This window comes from Herpailurus yagouaroundi, unplaced genomic scaffold (assembly GCF_014898765.1).
Source record: "Herpailurus yagouaroundi ecotype Mexico unplaced genomic scaffold, PumYag 208, whole genome shotgun sequence".
Classification (NCBI taxonomy): domain Eukaryota; kingdom Metazoa; phylum Chordata; class Mammalia; order Carnivora; family Felidae; genus Herpailurus; species Herpailurus yagouaroundi.
In genome coordinates, this window is record NW_024412439.1 from 2,884,785 (window position 1) to 2,912,110 (window position 27,326).

Consider the following 27,326-nt stretch of genomic DNA (forward strand, 5'->3'; position numbering starts at 1 on the left):
TATATATATATATATATACACACATATGTTTTTTTCTCTCTCTCTCTAATACTACCCTGTAAGGTAATCAGTGTTCACAGCATGTTTGTTTTTCTTTACCTCCTCCTCTACTCCTAAAAATATATAAGGTTCGTTTTTATTTTTTTATAAAAATGGCATTATATTCTATACAGTACTCTGCATTTTCACATTTCACTCAACAGTGTACCATGGGCATCCTTCCAGGTCAATGTATATGAATTTAACTCATTTTCATAGCTGCCTGGTGTCCCAGAGGATGAATGTGCCCTAGAACATTCGAATATTGTCATATCCGTGAACATCAAGGGTTATATTTCATGGTTTTTTACTTTCCCAATAATGGGATAACAGCAGTCCTTATCCACATACACTTACAGATATGTGGTTTTATTTTCATAGGATGGGTTCGTAAAAATATCATTGCTATAATGGAGGATATGCACATTTTTTATTTTAATAGGTTTGTTAGATTACTTACCTAAGACTTATGACCTTTTATCCTTGATGAGAGTGCCTGTTTATACACAGCCTTAGCAGAAGCAGATAATACCAATCTTAATTTTTGACAGTAGGATAAACAAAAACTTCTATCTCATTAGTACTTTAACTTTGCATTTTTTTTATGTTAACCATCTGTGTTTTATCTTTTGAGAATTGCTTGTTTAGCACTTTTGCTTATTTTTTCATTGAGATGATTGTTTTTCTCTTATCCATTTATAAATCAGCATTTTATTATGGATGCGTATTTATTCCAGTATATTATGGGTCTTTTGGCTCTTCATCTTGATCAGGGAAAATTTTATATTGTTACACAGTGTAATCTATTAGTATTTTCTTTTACTGTTTCTGGGTTTTGTTTTGTTCTGTTTTGTTTAAGATTTACCCTACCCTAGGGACACCTGGGTGTCTCAGTCGGTTAAGCATCCGACCTCGGCTCAGGTCATGATCTCACGGTTTGTGAGTTTGAGCCTTGCATTGGGCTCTGTGCTGATGGCTCGGAGCCTGGAGCCTGCTTCGGATTCTGTGTCTCCCTCTCTCTGCCCCTCTCCTGCTCGTGCTCTGTCTCTCTCTGTCTCTCAAAAATAAAGATTAAAAATGAGGGGCGCCTGGGTGGCGCAGTCGGTTAAGCGTCCGACTTCAGCCAGGTCACGATCTCTCGGTCCGTGAGTTCGAGACCCGCGTCGGGCTCTGGGCTGATGGCTCAGAGCCTGGAGCCTGTTTCAGATTCTGTGTCTCCCTCTCTCTCTGCCCCTCCCCCATTCATGCTCTGTCTCTCTCTGTCCCAAAAATAAATAAACGTTGAAAAAAAAATTAAAGAAAAAAAAAATGAAAAAAAGGCTTCCCCTACCCTAATCTTACACAAATAGGCTGTCACATTTCCTTCATCTATTTCTTTCTCTCCCTCTCTCTCTCTCTCTCTCTCTCTCTGTCTCAGATATTTGGTCTACCTTTCTTTGTTTAGTCCGATGTGAGGTATGAGTCTTTTTCTTCCAGGTGGACAGCCAGTCATGCCAGCACCATTTATGATCCAAACCATCCTCTACCCACTAAATCAAAGTTCCACCTTTATGTTATATTTTGTCTATATTTAGAGGGATGTTCCTAATGTGTTTTCATTTCTTTTTTTCTAGAACTTTTAAACAAAACTGCTTTAAAAAGATTTTAATGGGATTATTAGATTGCTGATATCGTGTTTTAGACTTGGCCTTTCATCGTAAACTGTCATCTTTCATATATTATCCCCTTTTCTTGAATTTTGTTGTATTCTCAAGGCAGTTTCTATCAAGCATATGATTCTGTCTCCTGTCATGAATTTACAAATGTCTGCTCTCCCTTGAGTGCAGTCATTCCTTTCATTTTATGTTATGGAATCTGTGCATAGATCAGGGCATGTCTTAGGGCAGGGCAGATAATTGCCTGTCTCCTCTTCTTGCTTAAATGGGCTAGTGTATCAGGGCAAGATCATTGTCTATAGGTGCTGCTTACGTCTGTACCCACTTTGCCTGACTACTGCTGAAATCTTTTCATGTCTTGAAAAGATATGAAGAGGGGCGCCTGGGTGGCTCAGTCTGTTAAGCATCCGACTTCAGCTCAGGTCACGATCTCGCGGTTCATGAGTTCGAGCCCCGCGTCGGGCTCTGGGCTGACAGCTCAGAGCCTGGAAGCCCGCTTCAGATTCTGTGTCTCCCTCTCTCTCTGCCCCTCCCCTGTTTGCACTGTGTCTCTCTCTCCCTCCCAAAAATAAACATTAAAAAAAAAAATTTTTTTTTAAAGGATACAAAGGAAGGTTCTTTTTTTTTTTTTTTTTTTTTCAAGTTTATTTATTTTGAGACAGAGAGAAAGAGAGGAAGGGGCAGAGAGAAAGGGAGAGAATCCCAATTAGGCTCTCCACTGTCCGCGCAGAGCCCAGTGAACCTTGAGATCATGACCTGAGCTGAAGTTGGACGCTTAACTGACTGAGCCACCCAGGCGCCCGAGAAGGAAGGTTCTTTAAGGTAAATTGGTGTTACATATCGGAGACACAGAAGCTCAAATAAAGTACAGAGGAACAGGTTCGTAGTGGGTGAAATTCATGTGTCCAGTTCCTTCTCTGGTGAAACTAATTGTGGGAACCAGCATCCTGGGCCTGCTTTTGCTAGCCATTGTCCATTTCAGGGACGTGCTGTGGCTCTTCCTAATCTGCCCCTTTCTGCTACTGTCCTTTTACCTGGGATAAACCATCTCTGGCCTCTTCGGACAGTCCTATGTTAATGTCGCCCAGCCCTTGCAGGAAGAATGCTCTTTGTGCTCAGGGCTTCCTCTGCTCCTCTGAGGCCCAGCTCCCTAACGGGGGCTGTCACAGGAGCTTCCCCACATCTTCATTTTCTCTGAAAGGGAATCGGGAATCAAGCCGTAGTATTTACTTTCCATCCCTCCCCCCACTCCTCCCACTTACTCTCTATGTAGCAGAAAGTCCTCACAGCTCAGGCCAGGTAGATGCTGTCTTTCTGTAGCGTCCGGTGCTGAGGCAGGATTTCCACAGTGACTCTCACTGCTGGGATTTGGAGATGAGGATGCCTGTGTTCAAAGTGCTCTCTTACCCTGTTTGTTTTACTGCCGTGTCTATGCTTCTACTGAAATTCCAGAATGAGATTCGGGAAAACACGGATACCTGAGAGCCAGAATAGTTATGCGTTTCTGTTTCACTCTAGAGCTGCAGACCACTTTTAGATTTGTCCCACGCACGACAGTAAGAAACACGTGGAGAAAATTGCATTCCACGCAAGGGCGTAGAATGAGCAAAGGCACAGACGGAAGACCTAAACGGAACAGAGCCCCGGGTAGCTAGGGTTGTAGCCCAGAAGCGAGGTGAGTGGAGGGGAGGCAGAGGTTATGAGTCTGTGTGGTGCCAGGAAGGGCCTGGAGCTGGGCTCACTCCGGTTTTCAGGAACATGACTGGTCTTTACAGATACTGACCTGCCAGTTATGAAGGTAGCGGTGGTGTGACACAGAGGTAGTTAACTTTTGAATACTTTAAAACTAAGTATCAGGGCCCCCCCGGGGGGCTCAGCCGGTTAAGCATCTGACTTCAGCTCAGGTCATGATCTCACTGTTCGTGGGTTCGAGCCCCGCGTCGGGCTCGGTGCTGACGGCTCGGAGCCCGGAGCCTGCTTCGGATTCTGCGTCTCCCCCTCTCTCTGCCCCTCCCCTGCTCTCTCTCTCTCTCTGTCTCTCTCAAAACTAAAATAAAAACATTAAAAAAAGTTTTAAACTAAGCGCATATAAGAGCTCACATGTTACATTCTTGCATCGACATGGACCTGGGTGACGAAATAAGTGCTGTGGAAAGTCAGCACCACTTGAAGACTCTATCTTTAACCAAAGAGAGCAGCGAATTAGAGAGACTGCGTAACATTTTGAAAATAAAAGATGACTGCAGACACACGGGCACATACGTTTAAATTAGAACCAAAGACCTAGAAGGTACAGCAACAGTGAGTACGTGGTCCTTGCCTGCAACGGTCGGTCATTCTCGGGTATGGGTTGCCCCTTCCTAAGAGCAGATTACCGCATGAAAATAAGAGCAATGAAATAAAGACTGATAGCATTTTTAAAAATACACGTTAAGTAAATTACATAACGTTTTTAAGATACATGGTACTTACTATGGAGCTGTACACAAATTTTTTTTTTTTTTTTTGGGCAAAAATCGTTCATTATTATCATAGTCTTACATTCTGGAATCAGATGGAGACATGCCTCATTTTTATTGTTTTCATCGTGCCCCCTAAGCACACGGCAGCTCCTTTATCTGCGAGGCACCTGAATATAGAGAGACTGCTTGCTCGATGCTATAGGGAAATCGAATACTAGGCGTATTGAAAGATAGTATCTTTGCATACAGTTGTCCCTTCAAAACCATGGAAGCTGTACTTCTGGGTGACATAGGAGATTTTCAAAGCTCATTTGATGATATGTGTGTGTGGGCCTTGTTCTACAGATTGACCTTCGAACCTAACCTCTGTCTTCAGGACGTAATAGCTAGCATAGAACAAATTCCTAACCTTGAAGCTTTTCCTGTATTTAATGAATTCGTGACAGTGCACCTGCTACATGCTTAATATTTCTTAACATCCTTTATAGAATACAGAGTCTTACTCTTCCTTAAAACAGAGAAAATGTAGTATTTCATTTATTGCCAGGGTTGTTACTGGTCGATCTAGGACAATCCTAACAGGCTGGCGTAAAGGAATTTCAGATCTATTGATGATTAAGGTGCTGTGCTAATAAAAAAACAATAGTGTTCTTAATAGCCATTTTCTGTGGTTCTTCAATTCAGGCTTTGTTTTGTGAATCCTTCTCCTACCCCTGACATACGTGTGCGTGCACATATACACACGCGTCCCTGTTATATAACATGGCGGGGCAGGGGGTGGTATTTGGTTCAGCGGCTTCTCCGATCTGCCTAAACAACTTGCAGAGTTCCCCACTACTGACTCTTACTGTTCTAGGCAAGCCGACTGATCATTTGAAATATAGTCTTCGGGTATCTGAAGGCCAGAGGACTGGGAATCGGCTCTTGGACCCTTGTTCTTTTCTAAATGAGCCTTCCTATTAATCATTGATCTGTTGAATCACAGAGAAATGTAGGTGATTGAAGGAAATACCTTGGCAGAAGGTAGGATTGTTTGCATTAAATTATCAAGGAACCAAATGAAAATGAATTTTTAAAAAAGATCTTCCTTCGGGACGCCTGAGTGGCTCATTCGGTTAAACATCCGACTCTTGATTTCAGCTCAGGTCATGATCTCACGGTCCGTGAGTTTGAGCCCTGCATCGGGCTCTACGCTGACCGTGCGGAGCCTGCTTGGGATTCTCTGTCTTTCCCTTTCTCTCTGCCCCTCCCCTACTTGTGCATGCATGCGGTCTCTCTCTCTCTCTCTCTTTCTCTCTCTCTCTCTCTCTCTCTCTCTCTCGCTCTCAAAAAAAAAAAAAAGATCTTCCTTTGAAGGGTGCCCTGAGTTTCTGCAAAGCCCCGTTGGGAGCCCGTCCTTTAAATGGGTTGGTGAAAAGGTGGTTCACTTTGTTTCTGACCTTCCTCGGAATGGCCGGGACAGAAATTGGAGATTTTTTTTTTTCTGCTTGTACCTAACCTGATTTCATTCTATTTCTGCGTATTCACCACTTGATTTTATACTGTATAACACAATGGGGAAAATACAAAAACCAAACTCATTCAGTTAAAAAAACATTGGGGGGGTTGAGGTGAGCGCCTGGGTGGCTCAGTCGGTTAAGCATCCAACTTCGGCTCAGGTCATGGTCTCACAGTTCGTGAGTTTGAGCCCCACATCGGGCTCTCTGGTCTCAGCGCAGAGCCCACTTCAGATCCTCTGTCTCCCTCTCTCTCTGCCCCTCCCTGGATCTCTCTTTCTCTATCTCAAAAATAAATAAACATTAAAGACATTTTTTTAAAACCCAGCTCCCTACCAGTTTCTGAAGTTCCTGGTATTTTCTTTCAAGGAAGTCACCAGGTTATTGATTTTTTTTTTTTTCACTCAAAAGAAGGGGGAGACAAAAGTGTAGGACAGCATGATTTCAATGTTTTAAGTTCCGCCTCACTAAAATGTATTTTGTTCACATCGATCACAGAGCAACAGAAGAAAGCTTTGAGAATTAAGGACAAGTAAATTCAACCATGGAAGCTTATGAGCAGCTGGATTGATCCCAGAAAGATCAGTAAATAAATATTTTAAACTTCCACTGACCTTATTAAAATACACTGCCAGAAATATTCTGTTTGAGCCATTCTCATAAATGAGTCATCTTCCAAAAACAGCTGGTAGCAATTTGCTATAAGAAAAAGAGTAGTGACTTAGAAATCAGACGATTGGGAGGTCTTGCCTTGGCTCATTCACAGGGAGATTAAATGACACGCTAACATGTCCCAGATGAGGCACAAGAGAATTGAATCAGATGATCTGTCTTTAAAAGACCCCTTCATGGGGCACCTGGGTGGGTGGTTAAGCGTCCTACTTCAGCTCAGGTTATGATCTCATGGTCATGATCTCTCGAGCCCCACATCGGGCTCTGTGCTGACAGCTCAGAGCCTGGAGCCTGCTTCTCATTCTGTGTCCCCCTATCTTTCTTTCTCTCTCTCTCTCTCAAAAATATTAAAAACATTAAAAAAAATTTTTTTAAATACTTTCCTGGCCATTCCCAAGAAAACATCTCTGATAAAAATAGAGGGCAGTACCTATATTATTTCCCAGAGAGGCAAAGCGGATACAGAAAATGAGATTTTAAATTGGGGATCCTCCTCCCGGATTTGTTTTTCTCGGCATTGTTTCTGTTTCCATCTGTGTCTCTTCCCCCCTGGGAACATCCTCCACCTTTTCAATTTGCCGTACTCTTTACCATGCAGACCTGTGAATGAAGAGTCAGAACCCCCCGAGGTCGATGCTCCCAGCCGGTGGCATGGCGTCTATGTGAACAGAACATCTCCGACGCCTTCGGAATCTGCGACCACCGTTAAGTCCCTCATCAAGTCATTTGACTTGGGACGTCCAGGTATTTCATCATTTGGTCTCACGAATCCAACTCAAATTCAGACGGTGGCCCCACATACCAAGCTGTCTCTACTCCACACTGGCCCCAAATTAATGCAACCACAAGGGCTCGTCTACATCATTCTGCGCGTAGCTGCCGTGTACAAGAGACTTCTGCAGCCTTGCTGAAGCTCCCGTAAGACAACCCTGAAGAGTCTGCGTCACATGTAATACAGCCTCCTCTTTCTCTCCACCTCTTCCTTAGCTTTAATTCCAGACTTGCCATGTTCCTCTTCTGCCTCTATGTCCATTAAACTCAGGTTACCACCACTGGCCTTCTTACCGTCTCATGAGAGTTAGCAGGGTCAGCCGGAGGCTTCATTTCCTAGAAAATGAGGTGTTGAATCTATGCATTTGGCTCTCTTGTTGGACACCCCCCGCCGCCGGCCTTGCTCGTCTCACAACATACTGTTAGACTTTTCTCTCCCTGGTCTTATGTGCGACTGCCTGTTCTGACCTGTCATGCCTGATCTTGATACATTCCCAGATTTTTCTGTAAATGTCTCTCTGGCTCACAGTTCACCGTTATTCACTGTTAACTATGTACGTGAGGAAAATGCATGTTGCTACTCTACGCACATAAATATAGTAGATGGAAGAAACCAAATGTGCATCTGTCCAAAATAGCAGTATATTTCTTCTCTTGACCGCAACAGATACGCCTGTGGTGTAGGGAGACTAGAGTTATTACCCCTAGCTAATCCTAGGATGCACCTGGTTGTCTTTGCTAAAATAGTTTGTAGCTAAGTTAGATGAAGATTAGCCTGCAAATATTAAAAGATATGAAAGCCGGTGACTACGTTCGGTCTGTGAAGATAGGAAGTGAATGAACAGTGAATGGTTTGTGCAAGAATTTTCCTGTTCCTTCTTGCCTTAGATGCCTCGTCACGTGTTTTCTTCCCCCCACCCCCGTCACTGTGTGTCCCACCTCTAAGAGCAACCCCCATGTAGTTGGCTCCTCCCCGCTCCTTCCCCTGTTCAGCACTAGTCCAGAGGAGAGAACAGAGTGGTACCTTAGAAGCATCCTGGGATGCCTTTGTAGTCACCAAAACAGGAGCTGTCACTTGCTGTTTTGAACTGGAACTGCATACAAATGTTCCCTTCTCTTTGCTTGGCAGGTGGAACCGGACAGAATATTTCTGTCCATAAAACGCCCAGAAGCCCCCTGAGCGGGATCCCCGTGAGGACCACTCCAGCTGCTGCTGTTTCTCCAATGCAGGTAAGAGAGCTTTGGCCACGTGGGTGGTGGCCCGTGCCACGTGGTATCATCGTGGTGTCTTGTGCCCAGGCAAGTCGCAAAGGGAAAGTGAAAACCCAATTGTTTTATTCTTTGAGGCACATTGAACGTCGTTTTTAATAGGAGTAAGATAATAATAATGAAACTTTCGTTAAAAATTACAATTCTAGGGATGCCTAGGTGGCTCGGTCAGTTAAGCGTCCTACTTCAGCTCGGGTCATGATCTCGCAATACGTGAGTTCGAGCCCCGCGTCGGGCTCTGTGCTGACAGCTCAGGGGCTGGAGCCCGCTTCACATTCTGTGTCTCCCTCTCTCTCTGCCCCTCCCCTGCTCTTGTGTGCGTGCTCTCTCTCTCTCTCTCTCTCTCTCTCAAAAATAAACATTAAAAAAAATTTTTTTTTAATTATAATTCTGGGCACCTGGGTGGCTCAGTCAGTGAAGCATCTGACTCTCGATTTCTGACAGTGCAGAGCCTGCTTGGGATTCGCTGTCTCCCTCTCTCTCTGCCCCTCCCCTGCTCACACAGGTGCACTTTGTCTCTCTCTCCCTGTCTCTCTCAAAATAAATAGATATTTTTTAAAAATTTTAACAATTGCAGTTCTGAGGCTGATAAAGATCCAAGAGAAGCACTCTAAACCTCATATAATTTTGTTTGTAAGGTATATTTAAAATTTTCAGTTAACCGAAGATTGTAATTTTTACCAGAAGTGGATGTTGAACTAGTTATTTTTCTCAAAGAATTGTGTCTTTTCTTTTTTTTCCCAAAAGCCCCCCAGAGAGAGAAAACATTTATAATTTGTAAGTTCTTAGAGTTCACTGGGTACAATCTGTGTCGCCTTTGCCGTTTTGTGAAGGTTCTAGATCAGAGCTACTTGGCATGTTCAGAGTCCAGAGTGCTAACCATTACACCATGGAACCCACTCGCTACTTGGCATTTTCTAAGGCTGGGGCTTTCAGTGTTATTAGTAACATTCAGCACTCTGCTCTCTCTGAGCCAAGGGTAATGTTGTCATTAACAAGTACCGTTTTGGGGCGCCTGGGTGGCTCAGTCGGTTAAGCGTCTGACTTTGGCTCAGGTCATGATCTTACCGTTTGGGACTTTGAGCCCCACGTCGGGCTCTGTGCTGACAGCTCAGAGCCTGGAGCCTGCTTCACATTCTGTGTCTCCCTCTTTCTCTGCCCCCCACCCCCCACTCCCGCTCACACTCTGCCTCTCTCTCTCTCTCTCTCTCAAAAATAAATAAACATTAAAAAAACATATATAGCTTGAATGTTTCCGTATGTACCACCCCTGCAGCCAACACCAAGGTAAAGCATTCTCGTCACCCCAGAAGGCGCCCCCATGCCACCACCCAGTCAGTAATCTCTTAAAGTAGCCATTATTCTGACCTCTGTTACCATTGGATCAGTGTTACGCTGACCTAACCGTTGTAAAAGGGAGTGACTTAAAAATCTCCCTTGTGGGGCGCCTGGGTGGCGCAGTCGGTTAAGCGTCCGACTTCAGCCAGGTCACCATCTCGCGGTCTGTGAGTTCGAGCCCCGCGTCGGGCTCTGGGCTGATGGCTCAGAGCCTGGAGCCTGTTTCGGATTCTGTGTCTCCCTCTCTCTCTGCCCCTCCCCTGTTCATGCTCTGTCTCTCTCTGTCCCAAAAATAAATAAACGTTGAAAAAAAAAAAAAAATCTCCCTTGCTCCCTAGCCCCAGACAGAACCACTGTCGATGGCTTGTTGTGTATCCTTCTAGAGGTTTTTCTTTAGCATAAAAGTGTGTGTGGTTGGGGAAGGGGGAGGGAGAGAAAGTTTTATAAATTAGATTACACTAAACATCATTCAGACACTGGCTCATTCCACTTTGTCGTTGGAATGGAATCCATGAGGGCAGGGGTTTTTATCTGTTTTGCTTGCTATTCTATCTTTTGCCTGGAACAGTGGCCGGCACATAGTTCTGTCACAGTACAAGCTCAGTAAATATTTGTTGAGTGAATGAAGGAAGCTATCAGAGACATCTTTATATGTCAGTATGTGGAAAAAATACTGCATTCTTTTTTTTTTTAATTTTTTTAATGTTAATTTATTTTAGAGAGAAAAAGAGACAGTGTGAGCAGGGGAGGGGAAGAGAGAGAGGGAGACACAGAATCTGAAGCAGGCTCCAGGCTCTGAGCTGTCAGCACAGAGCCTGATGCGGGGCTCAAACTCATCAACCGTGAGATCATGACCTGAGCTGAAGTCAGACGCTTAACTGACTGAGCTTCCCAGGTGCCCCCCCTCCTTCTTTTTTTAAGGCTGTATGTAAATACCACATTTTGTTTATCCATTCATCTGTCCATGGACATTTAGGTTGTTTCTGCCTCTTGACTATTGTGAGTAATGCTGCAACAAACATGGGTGTGCAAAAATGTCTTCTAGATTCATTTTTTTTGGATATAGACCCAGAAATGAACCTGCTGGATCGTGTAGGAGTTCTATTTTTAATTTTTTGAAGAGCCTCCCTACTATTTTCCATAGCGGGTGCACCATTTTATATGCCCACCAGCAGTGCACAAAGATTTTAATTTTTCTGTATTTTGATCAACACTTGTTATTCTCTCTCTCTCTCTCTCTCTCTCTCTCTCTTTAAAATAATGACCCTTCTAACAGATGTGAAGTGATATCTCATTGTGGTCTTGATTTGCATTTCCCTGATGATTAGTGAAGTTGAGCATCTTTCCATATGCCTGTTGGCCATTCAGAAACAGTATTTTTACACACCTCCTTGAATATACGTAGAATTTTCCAGGAAGGTACTCACAAAGCTGATTCATTATGATTAATTAAGAGAAGAAACAGGTGGTGGGAGTGAGAGGGAGACTCTTTCCATTTTATGTCCTTTCTGTTCTTTTGAGGATCGGGCCAATTGCATTTATTATCTATTCAAATAAATAAGTTGTTTTTTTTTTTTCCAATGTATATTTATTTTTGAGAGAGAGGGTGAGCACAAGCAGGGGAGCGGCAGAGAGAGAAAGAAAGGGAGACACAGAATCCACAGCAGGCTCCAGACCTCGTGTGGGACTTGAACCCGTAGACTGTGGGATCACGACCTGAGCTGAAATCGGATGCTTAACCCACTGAGCCACCCTGGTGCCCCTAAATAAGTTGTTTTAAAACCTCCCTCTCGTGATTCTGATGAGTTTAAGAACCGTTGTGTGGACACACATGCCTTGTTTACGCTGTCCTTGGGGTCACAAGCTCACCTGTGCTGCTGTACCTTTGGTTTTTTAGAGACACTCCACTTACAGTAGCGTTCGGCCAGCCAGCAAAGGTGTGACTCAGCATTTGGATCTTCCAGAACTTCCACTCTCAGGTAATACAAACACCTTTGACTTATTTTTTTGTGCGGTCGACGTTTCTTCTTTGCCCGAAACCGAGCTTAGAAAAATAACCCATGGCGTTTATCTTAAACAGTTGAAAACCCCAAATGTTTTGTGTGACGGGTGTTGGATCCTGTTTCCTGCCAGCTGTCCTTCCCAGCGTGCATGTGTTCAGGAGAAATGTCCAGATTTGGAGGGGGTGGGGGGGTTGCTTGCTTTTTACTGAATCTCAGGGGAATAATTTACAATCTTTAGAAGTCACTATTTTAAGAAAAAAATTTTATCTGATTCTAAAGGTCTGTTGCTTCCACAATTCCTGAAATACTGCCTCTTTAGGGCTCTGTCTCTGAGCGTAGTCCCCTTTCTGTTGTTCCTGTGGGTATTTTATTTATTTCTTTTGAGAGAGAAAGCACGAGCGGGGGAGGGCTGGACAGAGAGGGAGAGAGAGAATCCCAAACAGGCTCCGCACTGTCAGCACAGAGCCTGCTCAGGATTCTCTTTCTCTCCCTCTCTCTCTGCCCCTCCCTTGTGTGCATGCACCCTGTCTCTCAAGATAAATAAATAAACATAGGAAAAAAAAAAAAAAGGAAGGACACTGTCTGCCTCATAGTATCGCTCCAAGGGCTGAGTGAACGCGGCCGGGTGTGGGGTGGGTGCTGTGGAAGTGTTGGCTGTTACCACTCTAACGTCTGGTCTCTTGGAATCAGTTCGCCTGTCAGAACAAAGAGGCATTAGCAGAATGTTAAGCTTGTCCTGAGTATTTACCCTAGAAATTTATGTGTATGACTCTGTGGTCACTGTTGTGAGGAAACAACAAAGATAAAAAGGAACGCGAACACTAAATGAATTATTTGCTGGTGCCTAACAGGAAGGCCAGAAAGCCAGAAATCTAGATTGCATAGATAGAAGTCCCGTGTTGCTAAGCATCAGACAAAACTTCTGTAACACGGTATGAATCTAAAGGAATTCTAGCTGTTCTTCTTTTAGATCATGGTCAAACACCATTAGGTTCATTCTTAACATAGTTATTTCTGAAATAACTATTGTTATTGTTTTGGTCTTTCACTGGAAAGTCTTTAACCTTACCACCGTATTTTCTTTCACTTCTGAATTTTGTTTTCTTTTTTCCGTGGAAAAAGAGGATTTTAAACGTACATAAATACCGATACTGACAATGTGAAGACCGCCTCAGCCCGTCCCCTGCATTTTACATGCGAGAGATTCAAGGCCTACAGAGACTAATTGATTTATAACTGGTCCCACCAATTCTGAATGACTCTGGGACCAAGATAGGATTTTTTTTCTGATTCTTTTCACCATGTTGCCTTTTGGAAATGAGGCTGGTGATTGCTCTGATCAGATAGTGATAATGGTTTATGTAGGACTTGATAATGACCTCAAGGAAGAAGAAGAAAATGGTGTCTAAGGGCAGGAGAATAAGAAAATACAAAGGGTAAGTGAGTCCAGTAGAGCAGGTCATTATCTCTCTGCAAACTGGAGAAATGGAGGGAGGCCAAAACAGGGTATTGGAAACCCACCCGATTTGAGTTCCTACACTTGCCATATAGTGGAAAATAAGGAATAAGTTGATTATATAATACCTATAACATAGAATAAGTTGATTATATAATACCTATAACATAAAAGTTACCATCTTAACCATTTTTAAATGTACTAGGTGAGCTTTAGGTCATAACATTTGTCTTCTCTGTTCCTCCCATTTTAAAATTTCCTTTGGTGGGGAGCCGGGGTGGCTCAGTCAATTAAGCATCTGACTCTTGATCTCCACTCAGGTCTTAATCTCAGAGTCATGAATTCAAGCCCTGTGTTGGGCTCTGCACTGGGCGTGAAGCCTATTAAAAAAAAAAAAAAAAAAAATTTTTTTTTTTTTTTTTCCTTTTGTGTCAAGAAACCATTTGTTTAATTGACAAGATAAATACTGACGCCAAAGCCATACTGGCTCTTGCCCTGAAGTAAACAGTTCATTGTCAGCAGCCGCTCTTTTCGCCCACCAGGCACCTGTCTACCCGGATGATTCTATTTACCATACTAAAAAAAGGATTACATGGTCAAAGTTGCTTGCATTCAACCCAGCCTTGCCAAGACTGAGGTCATCAAAAGCTGCCAAAGTGGGATTAATGCGTTGTTTTTGTTGTTTTCTTCAGTGATGTAAGCACTGTTTTCCCTCTGCTCTTCCAGGCTAATTAGCCTCACTCCCCACTTTACTACCCATAATTGGTGGCTCTTAGCTGTACAAGTATTGTTTTCTTCCGTGACTGTGGTGTCATAGGAGGCGACCATGGGCTTAGCCTGGTCACAGAGGCCTGTCGTGTGGCACTGAGCAAATCACTGAGTTCTGTGCCGTTGCCCCCGTTAACTACAGACCAGACCATCTCAAATTTTCCTCCCATTCTATACCCTTGTGGTCCTTTAAGAAACATCATCGGGACGATCCAGCCTGTTTCATCAACGTGTTTTGGTTTCTAATATGACAGCAGAGAGGAGCCTTTAAAGAATTATTTTTGCTTATTTGTAAGCAAGCCAGACCCTATGACTGGAATGGCTTGTTTTCTTGCAAAATAGTTATCAATTCTTGGAAAAGTAATCAGCTTTTTGCCTGCTGCCACCTGTGACTTGAAAATCCCACTGGGCACCTACCTACCAGCTCGCTCGCTCTCTCTCTCTCTCTCTCTCTGTCTCTCAGATGCCCACTGATTAAAACAAAGTGCTTTACTTGGGGACAGGGCTGGTTTTGTGGGCATGTGACCCGTGCAGAGCTCTTGGAAGGGCTTCAGTTCAGTGTTCCACGGGTGCCATCTTGAAATTCATCATAATTCTTGAAGAAGAGGCTAATTTGTCAATAGTCTCTATGAGTCTTGTAGTCAGTCCTGCCTGGAGAATCCTTTCTAGAAAACACTATGTCCCTATTTGCATTTTTATTACTTAATCGGAAACTGTATCTATAAATCTATATCTGTTATATATATTTGTACTTGAGAATAAGATGAGAATTATATGGTACTTGAGAAGAAAGCGTGGTGACCAGATTTCTCTTCTTCAGGAATAGGTGATTATGTTGTTGTTCACACAGATCTTCTAAAGGGAAGGGGTGAGGACCTGAAACCGGACCCTTACCTCCGCAAGAGCCCCTCGCTCGAGTCTCTGAGCAGACCGCCTTCTCTGGGCTTCGGGAACACGAGGCTGCTGAGCGCCTCCACGGGGGGCTTGAAACCACAGAGCAAACTCAGGTATCGCATTTGAATCAGTGAGAAAGCACTGGGCTGATGACCTTGTGTTCTTCTTTCCGTTTTATCCCCTCTGGTCAGTTTCCTTCTCACATATATTTCCTGAATGAAAACGACCCAGACTCAGCACCTGCCTTCAGCAAGAGAGGAGGGCACTGCACAGCAGGACGGGGCGGAGTGAAATAAGAGCTGTAGAAAAAGAAGTACAAGCAGACTACGTGGGGAGTTGTTAGTTGGATGAGGAAGTTGGGAGTGAGGAGGCAGCGTTTCTGCCACAGGGGTCCTGCAGGCGTCACCTTGAGGCTCTGCTGGAAGTTCAGGGAACTGGCGGTGGTTTAGTTTGGTTAGACTGGACTGCAGGCCGCATGAGGGCAGGGGCCCTGGCACACACATCATCAACGTCAGGATTGGCCAGGAGGCAGATAGGTGGTTAGGGTATCACCACCGGAAAGGCAGGTTGGACTCACATTGTGAATGATCTTCATTGCCAAGGCTAGAGGTCTGTACTCATTTCGGTAAAGCAGTGGGGAACCACTAGGTTCGTGGCCTCTTGTTTCTGTTGTTTCTGATTGCGAGTAGTGGTTCAGTAAACAGTGGCGTGTCGGAAGGACTGGAGGGGCATTTTGAAGTCAGTGTCGAAAGAGCCCGTTAGTGGTGATGGGGGGGGGTGGGTGGTGGAGCGGGGACAGAGACTGCGGGGGTGGTCACCAAAAACCTGTCTTTGCTCATACCTCTGCCACTTCCTCCCTGCTCTGTGCCCCTGCTCACCCAGGCCACGGCAAACCTCCCCGCCCTCTAGCCGCTCGCTGCTTCCCCACGTAGAGTCATCCTCTAGAACACCGAGCGCGTCCCGTGCAGACCTTGTCAGAAACCTCCCGTGACTCGTCATGCACTCTTCCACCCTCGCTCCTTATTCTGGTTCTCTGCAGCTTAGTCTCACCCTGCTCACGTGCTAGCGTGTCCCTGGCCTCCGCTCCCTCAGAGCCTGTTTTATTCTCAGCCTTTGCCGCTAACACATGCGTTGCTGACTGCTCGCGAGGCTCTGGCCTGAATTGTCTTCCTTCTGTCCCTTTCACACTCCCCTAAGTCCTTCTCCTTCAAAGCCAAGCAAACTACCCTGGTAGCGTCGATGCCCCCTTTCTCTGCCTTTGGTGTCTTAACCTCATTTGGGTATTTAATCCACTGTGGTGTGGTGTGTGTGCCTTCGTCCCCATTGAAGGCTGCACTATGTTTATTTTTTTAATGTTTATTTTTAAGAGAGAGAGAGAGAGACAGAGTGTAAGCTGGGGAGGAACAGAGAGAGAGAGACAGAATCTGAAGCAGGCTCCAGGCTCTGAGCTGTCAGCACAGAGCCTGATGCGGGGCTCAAACTCACGAACCGTGAGATCATGACCTGAGCCGAAGTCGGACTCCCCACCGACTGAGCCACCTAGGTGCTCATACGTTGCACTTTAGTAGATGGTGAATACCTCGTCTTACACTTTGATGTCTCTCCCAGCCCCCTGTGTTGTGTTACACACACAACATTTCATTCAGTCAGTGCTTATGAGTACGTAGATAGATGAGTACACAAAACAGGGCACTTTAGTAGTAATGGTTTTTTAGCAAACATCATAACTACAGCATTATGTGTGTTACAATAGGATTTTATAAAAGTCTGAATAAGTTCAGCTCTTGTCATACCTTTGGGTGTGGCCTATATTTGCACCCAAATAGATGAAGTCATATCTTTTCAGAGGTTTAACTTAAAGCCCCAGATATTACACATTAGTCTTGTTTCTGCACAGGAGATTTAAATGATCAGAACTTTTTTTTTTTTTAAGCTTTTTAAAATGTTTATTTATTTCTGAGAGAGAGAGAGAGAGCAAGCAGGGAAGGGGCAGAGAAAGAGGGAGACGCAGAATCTGAAGCAGGCTCCAGGCTCCGAGCTGTCGGCACAGAGCCTAAAGCAGGCCTCAAACTCATAGACTCGGACGCTCAACTGACTGAGCCACCCAACCACCCCCCAAATCTTGTTTTTAAGGACCAGAATTAGTGCTACTCTGAAATGGCTCTTTTCTTTAGGCCACAAATGTGTACAGAAAAGGCTATGTGGGGCGCCTGGGTGGTGCAGTCGGTTAAGTGTCCGACTTCAGCCAGGTCATGATCTCGCGGTCCAGGAGTTCGAGCCCCGTGTCAGGCTCTGGGCTGATGGCTCAGAGCCTGGAGCCTGTTTCCGATTCTGTGTCTCCCTCTCTCTCTGCCCCTCCCCCGTTCATGCTCTGTCTCTCTCTGTCCCAAAAATAAATAAAAACATTGAAAAAAAATTTAAAAAATAAAAATAAAAAAAAAAGAAAAGGCTATGTGTGTGTGCTGTTGATGTGATACCCTTCATCGTGAAAGATTAAATTGGTGGAAATCACTGTGTTGTTTTATTTTTGTATTCACATCACCGAGACGAATGACAGGATAGAAATTAATTTCTTTTGGAAGTTTTCATCCCATTGATATTAATTTGGAGCAGGCACCATATCTAGTTAACTTTATCTTTTCAAAGAAAATTGTCCAGTAAATGTTTTTAATTGTCCACCTTTACAGAAACTCTTCTCCCAACCTTCATTTCAGTCTTTCCTCATTTGTCAGACCTAAAAATTCAGTTCTAAATGACAAAGTAAGACGTGGCTTTAGTAAACACAGGCCACGTCACTGTAACATCATAGGCTCTTCGCGACTCTGACCACAGAAACTCATGGATATGAGTTTACAGGTAATGCCAGGTACAAGAAAAACCAGGCATCAGATGGCACCAGCAAAGTTTTAGTGCAAGTTTATGAAGTTTTCTTACTACCTCTACCCTAATTCGGATTGCTGAGGTCTGGAATCATTACATTCCTCCTTAAAAATATTTTAAAGTATTTTCATTAAGTATCAGAATGATACAAAACAATAATAATAAGATACGTGTAAGGTATAAAGAACAACAGTGCACCTGGATATCAACCTTCCGGTGCAAGGAAGAAAAAATTATTATTACCATTGAAATCTCCCGTCAGCCCCTCTGCGCTGGCCTCGCCTCCCTGCCCCGCCCCAAGATCACCACTGTCCTGACTGTTTTGTAGGTCGTCCTCTGCTACTCTTTCCAGTTTCACCACGTACGCTTGCACCCCCAAACAATATAAACAATACATTATTTAAATTCTCATTTAAACTTCTGTATAAATGGGAACATACAGTGCTTTTCTCTTTTTTTTTTAAATTCAAAATTGTTCCTGCTGTGCATTCAAGTCATTGCGTACATCTCAGTTCGTTGGCTTTTATTGCTGTGTAGTATTCCTTTGTATGACTGTACCTCTGTTCACTAATTTTCCTGATGATGTGCATCTGATTGTTTCCAATTATTTGCTAGTATAAAAAAGTGCCAAGGGGCGCCTCGGTGGCTCAGCGGGTTAAGTGTCCAACTTCAGTTCAGGTTGTGATTTCATGGTTCGTGAGTTTCAAGCCCACTGCTGAGCTCTTCACTGTTGGCACAGAGCCTACTTTGGATCCTCTGTTCCCCTCTCTTTCTGTCCCTCCTCCACTTGTTCTCTCTCTCTCAAAAATAAACATTTAAAAGATTTCTTTTAAAGTAACGTAGGCATCTATTAAAAATTGAGGGGTGCCTGGGTGGCACAGTTGGTTAGGTGGCTGACTTCAGCTCAGGTCATGATCTCATGGTCCGTGAGTTTGAGCCCCACGTTGGGCTCTGTGCTGACAGCTCAGACCCTGGAGCCTGCTTTGGATTCTGCATCTCCCTCTCTCTCTGTTCCTCCCTTGCTTGTGCTCTATCTCTCTCAAAAATAAATAAATGTTAAAAAAAATTTTTTTCTTTACAAAGTTAAAAAAAATAAAAATTGAGAAGAGGGTGCCTGAAGTCTTGCTCTCAGAGTGCTGTTATATTATTTAGTAAAATCACTTCCTTTGGCTAAACAGGTGCTCAGAAATGAGTTAGTATCTCACAAAGTGGGGAGTATCACTTTTGGAGTGTGCAAAGCCCCTCTTTTGAGTAGTTTTTACTGATTTTTCCCTTTTATCTCCATTCCTATCACCTCTCCATAAGCAGCCAATCTAGTGGTTTTAAATGGCCTTTCAGCCCACCTTTCATAGGTTACGTAGGTATAGGTGTAGCCTTGGAACACGTAGAATAGTTTTCTAGAGTCTTTAATTAAAATGATACTGTACTTAATAACTAAAGGGCTAGATGAATGGAACAACAGATGGATTTAAAAACAACCGAAAACGAAAATCAACCTGTTTCCAGACTTCTGACAGCCAAGCAGTACAATTTAATTCTTCCTTCATATCGTGAGACATAATAAAGACATATCATTCGTATGACTGGCATGACATAATAAAGACGCATCTCACTGGAGAGACCTAGACTTTTGCTCTATAATCTAGTTATTTGTTTCTTGCCTACTTGAGGGTCCTAAAAATTAGCCTCTTCTCTTTACCACGTGCTCTTCTTTCTAACTAGTGTGGAGAGAAGAGACCCCCTGGCTGCCTTGGCCCGGGAATATGGCGGCTCCAAGCGCAACGCTCTCCTGAAATGGTGTCAGAAGAAGACAGAAGGCTATGCGGTAAGCGACCGTGTCGACCGGCTTCCACCCGGCTCTGGGCGGCAGGCCTTTGCCAGGGTTTGTTCTGGGCACGCATATGGCTTGGACGGGCCGGTGTGCGTAGAACTCGTGTCCTTCTCTTCTCTGGGGGAGGGGCCGCCAGGTAGTGGGGTTTGCTGTGGTGCCCAAAGAGGTGAGTGGGACTGAGAGCCAGTCTGTGCTCTACCCAACGAACCATGTACCTCAACCCACGTGTGCATCTCCTGTGGGAAGGGGCACCTTTCTCTTTGCTCAGAGGACATACAAACCCTGCAAGCGGTGCACCCAACAGGCTGCTTCAGTCCAGACAGACCGCGTTTGCTGCACCATCTTCCCGAAGGAGGCACCTTTTCCTGATTGATACAAACGCCCCGCTTAGAATGTCTTCAGCATTTCTCTGTTACTTGGAGAGTTGTTTGCATGTGGTTTCAAGTTGCAAACTTCAAGTTTCAAGTTTATCAGGACGGTATTTGTTTTCTGGGAAGGTTACACAAGGAAGTGACACCCGATCTAAAAGCGTAAGCTTTGTTAATTGTGAAATACCGTATATAAAGATAAAAATACCTCGAGTATAAGTGATAGTTTCATGGATGATTATGAGGTGAAAACCCACGCAGTCACCACTCACATCCAGAAATGGAGCATTGCCGGTTCCCCAAAATCTTTCTTATGACTTTCTAATCGTAGCCCCTCACCACTCCCAAAGATAACTCTTGTCCTCAGTTTTATTCCTCATAGCTTTCAACAAAAAGCAGGCATCCCTAAATGCTAGAGTAGTTTTGCCTGCACTTGAACTATACATAAACGCAGTCAAAAACTACGATACCTGCATCTGGCTTTTCTCATACAGTATTAAGTTACTAAGGCTTACCCCAGCTGTAGTTCGTCATTCTCTTTACCCTTTGGAACCTTTTGTGTGATCGTACCGTTATTTACTTATCCGTTGTATCATTGCCGGACCGATGAGTTATTTCCAGTTCGGGGCTATTGCAATAGTGTGGGTGTGTTCTTGTGTGTGTCTCTCGGAACGCACGTGCACTCGTTCTTTCTGGGCCTACGCCCAGAAATGGGATTATTGGGCCATCGGGGATGCATATATCCAAGCACAGTTGAGAGTGCCAAACAGGTTTCTAAAGCAGTTGTGCTGTTTACCTCCCGCCAGCAAATGATGAGAGACCCGTTTTTCTGCGTTGTCCCAGTCTTCGGATCAGTGTGTACTAGTGTCTGATTGTGGTTGGGATTTGCACTTCCCTGCCGGCCAGTGAGGCTGAGAACTTTTCCGTATGCTGACTGGACATTTGGGTAGTCCATTTGGGGATGTGCCCTTCGGGTGTCTCGCCCATTTTTAAATCAGACGGTCTTTCTTTCCCTTGTTACTTTCAGGAGCTCTTTATATGTTCTGGATACCCATCCTTTGTCAGATAGACGTATTGCAAATATCTCCTCCCCGGGTGGCTTGAATTTTCACCTTTTTGTTGAACAAAGTTTTTAATTTTAGTTAAGTCTAGTGTGTCAGTCTTTTCCCAGTGGTCAGTGCTTTTTGCATCTTGTTGCAGAAATCTTTATTCCAAGGACATGAAAATATTCTCCAGTGTTTTCTTGTACATATCGGATTGTGTTACCTTTCCCATTAAATAGCCATCCTCTTTAAAATTGTCATCTCCAGGGTGCCTGGGTGCCTCAGTCGGTAGAGCTTGTGACTCTTGATCATGGGATCATGAGTTTGAGCCCCACGTTGGGTGCAGAGATGACGTAAATAATTTTTTAAAATAAAAATAAAATAGCCTTCTCCTGCCTTCTCCCCACTCAGGCCCCACCTTCGTATACCTTTACCCCACTTTGCTAAAAATTTTGAAGATGTTAGCACCACAACACTCCCTCCCCCATCTTAAGCTTTGAGGGTAGCGGGGATAAATAAAGAAAGAAACAAGCAAGAAAACAAGGCCTTGGCCAAGAGCCAGCCCAGATGGTTAAGCAGCAGCAGGGTTGGGATTGTCTTTCTAATAGCAACAACCACGGGTCTTCAAATCAGACTCCACCCAAGGACGTAAGCGTTTCGTGTCTTTGGCGTTACCTTTTTTTCCCCCATTTTCCGCCAAAAAAGCAAGAGCAAAAGATTAGTCCAGTTAATGACCAGTAATGGAGACTCCCAGGGGAAAAGCTGGCTTCCCATGCATCGTTTTGTCTTTCGGCTGCTCTCTGCACACTCTGCGTCGGCCCCTTCCAGGGCTTGAAACCACCCCATAAAGGAAAGCCACCCCAATGACAGCACCCCTCGGCATGTCAGCCACACTGCCAGGGAAATGGAAGAGCATGAGGAGTAGGGGAGAGAAAGTGATCCCGGGAGGCTTTAGGGTAGGGGGAGTAGGGATGGTAACAGAAGACCGAAGCTGACAAAAGCCAGGAACAGAGTCCTGGCCGTGGCCGAGCCGCACGCGGCCACTGACGCTTGATGGCACTGTCATGTCCCCACCTCACAGAAATGGATGGAGGGAAATGCTAGATGGATACAAAAAGACAATTCAGATTTCCAGAAGGAATTGGTCCTTGGGCACCTAATGCCGTTATAATTAGGTTGCAGGGAGGGATTATACAATAAGACCTTTCCCATCATAAGAATGAGAATAGTATTTCCTGCTGTGGTGATTTTTTGTTTTGTCTTGTGTACATCTTGAACTAGTTTTCAAAGCATTTTACGCTTGATGAAGCCCAAAGGTCATTCTGCCTGAAGAGTAATTTTCATTCATTGTTAAATCTCCATAAGTTTAGAGGGAAACATAAATCATATGTGTCTGATTTATTTACTCCTCACAAAATATCCTTTGTCTAGACCTGTTTGTCTGAGACGCCTCTTAAGCCTTCTAAAGCTTGTCTTCTCCGACTCAGGAAGCCAAAAATAAACTGTAGAAAATTCAGATGGCTCAGTTTAAAAAAAAACAAAAACGAAAAAACAGTAGCCATGTGCATTTCAACTTAAAAGAACTTCCTGTTTAGCCCACCGAAGTATAGCACGGATAGATTATGTCCAAACTCTGCATATATTAATTCAATGAATCTTCATTGAGGGGCCCTGTTTGGGGCCCCGTAATATTTTAGGTGCTGGGAAATCAGCAGGGAAAACAGAATCTCTGCCCTCATGGAGCTTCCACCCACATGAGGAGTGACAATTAAAATTTAAGAAGTATAATACCTGAGGGGCACCTGGGTGGCTCCAGTCGGTTGGGCGTCTGACTTCAGCTCAGGTCATGATCTCACAGTCAGTGAGTTCAAGCCCCGCATCAGGGTCTGTGCTCACAGCTCAGAGCCTGTAGCCTGCATCAGATTCTGTGTCTCCCTCTCTTCTCTGCCTCTCCCCCACTTGTGCTCTGCTTCTCTTTCTCTCTCTCTCTCTCCCTCTCTCTCAAAACTGAATAAATGTTAAAAAAAAAAAAAAAACTTAAAAAAAAGTACAGTACCTGCTATATTGGAAGGTGTTATGTACTGTGGAGAAAATTCGGGGCAGGGGAATCGGGATCACTGGGTGTGTGGACACCAGTGACATATGAAGGTCGGGGAGGTGACATTTGAGCAGTGGCTCACCTCGCCTGAGGAAGGCAAGGACTTGCGTGTTTTCATCAGGGTTTATCTCATCCCAGGTAGTAGGCTTGGAAGGTCAGAATGAGGACATCATCGCTATAACGACTGTGTCCATTGGAACTTAAGTAACATGGCGTGACAGCAGTGAAAAGTTAGAACAGCAGCTCAGACCTGTGGCCGAGCCCCCAGGTTCAGCTTTCGGATGTCTTGAGTAGCCCCAGGACTGAGGTCAAGTGGAAAAACACAAGCATGCACTCTGTCCAAAGTGAGGCCCACCCCGAGCTTTAAGTGGCTCTCAGCAAAGAGGAGACCTTTCTAGATGATCTACTCAACCCAGATTTCCTTGGAATTGTTTGTTTGAAGTCAGGCTTCCAGGAAGCCCCTGCAAATCGCTCTCCAACCCCAGCCATGGATAGACCTGACACATAGAACCCTACGTCTCTTTTTTAAAATCTTCTTTCAATTCTCGCATTTGGGTTATGACAGGGAAATTTTCATCCCTCATGTAATTACCAGAAGGGATTCCGAAGGGGCCAGAACACAAGATGGTGGGTGTGATAGGCAGAATTCTAAGAATGACCCCCAGGGATCCTCACCCTTAAATAATCTCCTGTGTACATAGGGCAAAAGGGGGGCTATCTGGTAGACCTAACACATGAACCCTTTAAAATCCAGGAGTTTCTTCTGAAGCATCACAAGGACTCAGCGCACCATCAGTGGGTCTGAAGTGGAAGGGGGCACATCCGGAGCTGAGAGAGGTCCCTGACTGATGGCAGTATGGAGACCGGGACTTTCTAGCACTAAAGCGTTGGAGCGCTGAGGTCCTACCGATACCCAGAAAACACCATGGGGGCCACCTTGCAGTTGTGAAATCAACCAGTTTGTGCTGGAGTGTCCTTTGTCATTTCTCTCCCTGTCCTGAAGCCCTCAGACCTCAGCTCGGCTAAGGATGGTCACTGCCATCCATTAGTTGAAGGACCTGGCCACTCTGAAAAATGTATGGAGTTCAGCCATAAATCTGCAAAGTCCTCGATCCTCCCAAGAAGAGTGACTAGGCACAGCCACCCCATACCTCTGAAGGTGGCACCGTGGGTGTGTTCCCAGAGCCCTGCCATACCCGGCCAGTGTGGCCAACACTGGTGATTTATGTGGCTGAAGGCACAGGTAGGGATTACCCATAGCTTCCCTACCTCTCAAAAGCTAGGGGCGCCTGGGTGGCTCAGTTAGTTAAGTTTCTGACTTCAGCTCAGGTCATGATCTCACAGTTCCTGGGTTCAAGCCCCGCGTCCGGCTCTGTGCTGACAGCTCGGAGCCTGGAGCCTGCAGCCTGCTTTGGATTCTTTATCTCCCTCTCTCTCGGCCCCTCCCCTGCTTGTGTTCTGTCTCTCTCTCTTTTTCTCTCTCTCAAAAATAAATAAGCATTAAAAGAAAAAAAGCTAGAATCCATAACTTGTAGCATGTTTTAACAGGCTGTTTTAAGGTTTTAAAGGCCTCAGATTCCGAGTGTCAAATTAAAACATTAGAGTACTGTTACAGTAGCAAGAAATATGTAAAATGATATTCAAGTTCACTCCTACGGGAAATATAATTTGAAAATAGTTTGGCTGGAAACGGCCAATTATTTTTATTGCTTTGAAAGTCTCCGGTGTCGTTTTCTTTTGCTGTGTGACAAATTACCACAGACTCAGGGACTTAAAACACCTGCCTAGGAGCTCATAGTTCATATAAGTCAGAAGTCCAGTCCCACGTCACTTGAAATCTAGGTGTCAGTTGAGCGATGTTCTCCTTGGAGGCTCTGGAGAAGAATCCACCCCTCGTGTCTTTCAGGTTGGTGACGGTACCCTGTGTTTGTAAGATTGAGGGCCCCATTTCCTTGCTGGCTATCAGCCCAGGGTCACACCAGCAAGTGGAGGGCGCCCAGATTCTTTCCACGTTGCCGCCTCCATCCTCGGGCCCCAGTGGCCATCCCGTCCCACTCCTGTTCCCACTTTGTATCTCTGACTTCTGTCTCCAGCGGGGAAAATTCTACTGTAAATAAACCTCAGGTGGGGCGCCCGGGGGGCTTAGTTGGCTGAGCATCCGACATTGGCTCAGGTCATGATCTCACAGTTCGTGAGTCCGAGCCCCGCGTCGGGCTTGCTGCTGCCAGTGCAGAGCCCGCTTCAGATCTTCTGTTCCCCTCTCTCTCTGTCCCTCCTCCGCTCGTACTCTCACTCTCGAAAATAAATGAAACATTCAAAAAAATGTTTCAGTAAAACCTCAGGTGATGAGGTTAGGCCCACTCAGAGAATCTCCCTGTTTTAGGGCCAGTTCGATAGCAAGCTTAATTACATCTGTCAAATCCTTTTGCTCCATGACATAACGTGATCACAGGAGAAACTCTGGGGAGTAGAGATCATAAGGGTGTCTTAGAATTTTGCTGCCCGTCCTGGTTTCACTGCTGACTGCACATTAAATCACGGAGGAGCTTTTATGAAATATCTGTGCCGGGGCCTGACCCTAGATCTCCGGAATGACAGTCTCACGAGCAGGGGCCCGGGCCTCGGGTGGTTCTGAGGCACAGGCTGCCTTGAGAGCCTTGGATCGAAAAGTCACATCTCTGCCTATGAAAAAACCCTTTACGGTTCTGGATCTCAACTTGCCAAAAGCCTGTGCGTTGTAAAAAAAAAATTAGAAACACGGGGGCGCCTGGGTGACTCGGTCTGGTAACCATTCACTCTTGATTTCAGCTCACGTCATGTTCTTGTGGTTTGTGGGATCAAGCCCCACATTGGGCTCTGTGCTAATTACTAGTGCAGGGACTGCTTGGGATTCTCTTTCTTCCCCCCCCCCTGCGCGCCCCCGGCCCTCTCCCGCTCACACTTTGCATGTGTGCACTGTCTCTCTCTCTCTCAAAATAAATAAGTAGACATTAAAAAAAAAAAAAAAAAAACACAGGAACATGGTGGATGTGAACAACAAGAACATAACGCCAATGGCTTGAAGAAGAAAAGATGTCACTGGTTTACCATTTAGGGACAGTAAGTAATCTGACCCTAAGGAAGAAACTCTGGAATTCTCTGTTACCTCCTGACTCCAGCCACTCTGCTCTCAGTTTTCTGTTTCTGTGAATTACTGCAGATATAGCTATTAGCTCACCACGTTGTGGGTCAGAAGTCCTGGTGAACCCAGCTGGGTTCGCTGCTTTGGACATCACAGTGGCAGCTGGGCTCCTCCTTGGAGGCCCTGGGACAGAACCGGCCGACTGAGCCGACTGAGCTGACCTAGGGTGTTGGCAGAACGCGTCCTTTTAAATTTGCCCTGTGACCTTGGCTGAATCACCAGTGTTGGCCACACTGGCCAGGGCATGGCAGGGCCCTGCGAACACAGCCAGGGCGCCACTTGCAGAGACGGGGGTGGCTGTGCCTAGTCACGCTTCTTGGGAGGGACGAGGACTTTGCAGAGATTTATAGCTGAATTCCACACACGTATCAAGAGTGCGTCACAGGCCAGGTCCCTCGGTGAAGGGATGGTAGTGACCATCCTTAGCCGAGCTGAGGTCTTAGGGCTTCAGGACAGAGAGAGAAATGACAAAGGACACTCCAGCACCCAGCTGGTAGACTCCAGGGCGTCCCCCCTCAAGGTGTTCTCTGGGTATTGGTGGGGCCTCAGCGCTCCAACCGCCTTAGTGCTGGGAAGTCCCAGCTGGCCCACAGACACCATGGACAACAAGCTTTCACAGTTAGATTTGGACTTGCTAGGGGCCCTGCTGTTTCAAACCCTACAAGAATAGACCTAATGATTCCAGAGCTTTCTGACAAACCAGATGAATCTACCCCACAAATAGGTAAAGAGGGAGAGAGAGAGAGAGAGAGAGAGAGAGAACAGTGGGTTATTTATCTCAAGTCTCTTGAATTCATTTACTGCTTCAGTGAACATCCATTTTCTGGTAACATATTCTATAGGTTGGTAAGTAAATGCTATTTCCCGTAAACTCTTTCATAAGCTTTGTTGCCAGAGTATGCTTCATAGTTAAAGGCTTGATTCCGCAGAGATTAACCAGAAACTTTCGATGAATAGTTGAATAACCCCGGGAGCTCCTCACTCCTCAGGAAACTGAAGAAAATAACTTTTCTGACAGTAACAGAAACTCCATGGGTTTAAACTCAAATAAGACCTTTGCCCTTTCCCGACTAGTGTTTTTCTTCACAATGCGTCTGTAGTC

General features: G+C 45.0%; 1 protein-coding gene across 7 annotated transcripts in view; it reads left to right on the top strand.

The window, feature by feature from the left end:
* Nucleotides 1-27,326, top strand: part of SPECC1 (sperm antigen with calponin homology and coiled-coil domains 1) — a 285,514-nt gene that overhangs the window by 205,940 nt on the left and 52,248 nt on the right. For 6 of the 7 annotated variants that reach the window (XM_040453091.1, XM_040453086.1, XM_040453088.1 and 3 more), the window contains 5 exons: nt 6,923-7,068; nt 8,225-8,325; nt 11,600-11,681; nt 14,780-14,936; nt 19,426-19,528. In XM_040453091.1, coding sequence (XP_040309025.1) covers nt 6,923-7,068; nt 8,225-8,325; nt 11,600-11,681; nt 14,780-14,936; nt 19,426-19,528 — 589 coding nt within the window. Of the gene's footprint in view, nt 1-6,150; nt 6,238-6,922; nt 7,069-8,224; nt 8,326-11,599; nt 11,682-14,779; nt 14,937-19,425; nt 19,529-27,326 lie in introns of those variants that run through there. The other variant, XR_005783992.1, reaches the window with a different exon arrangement.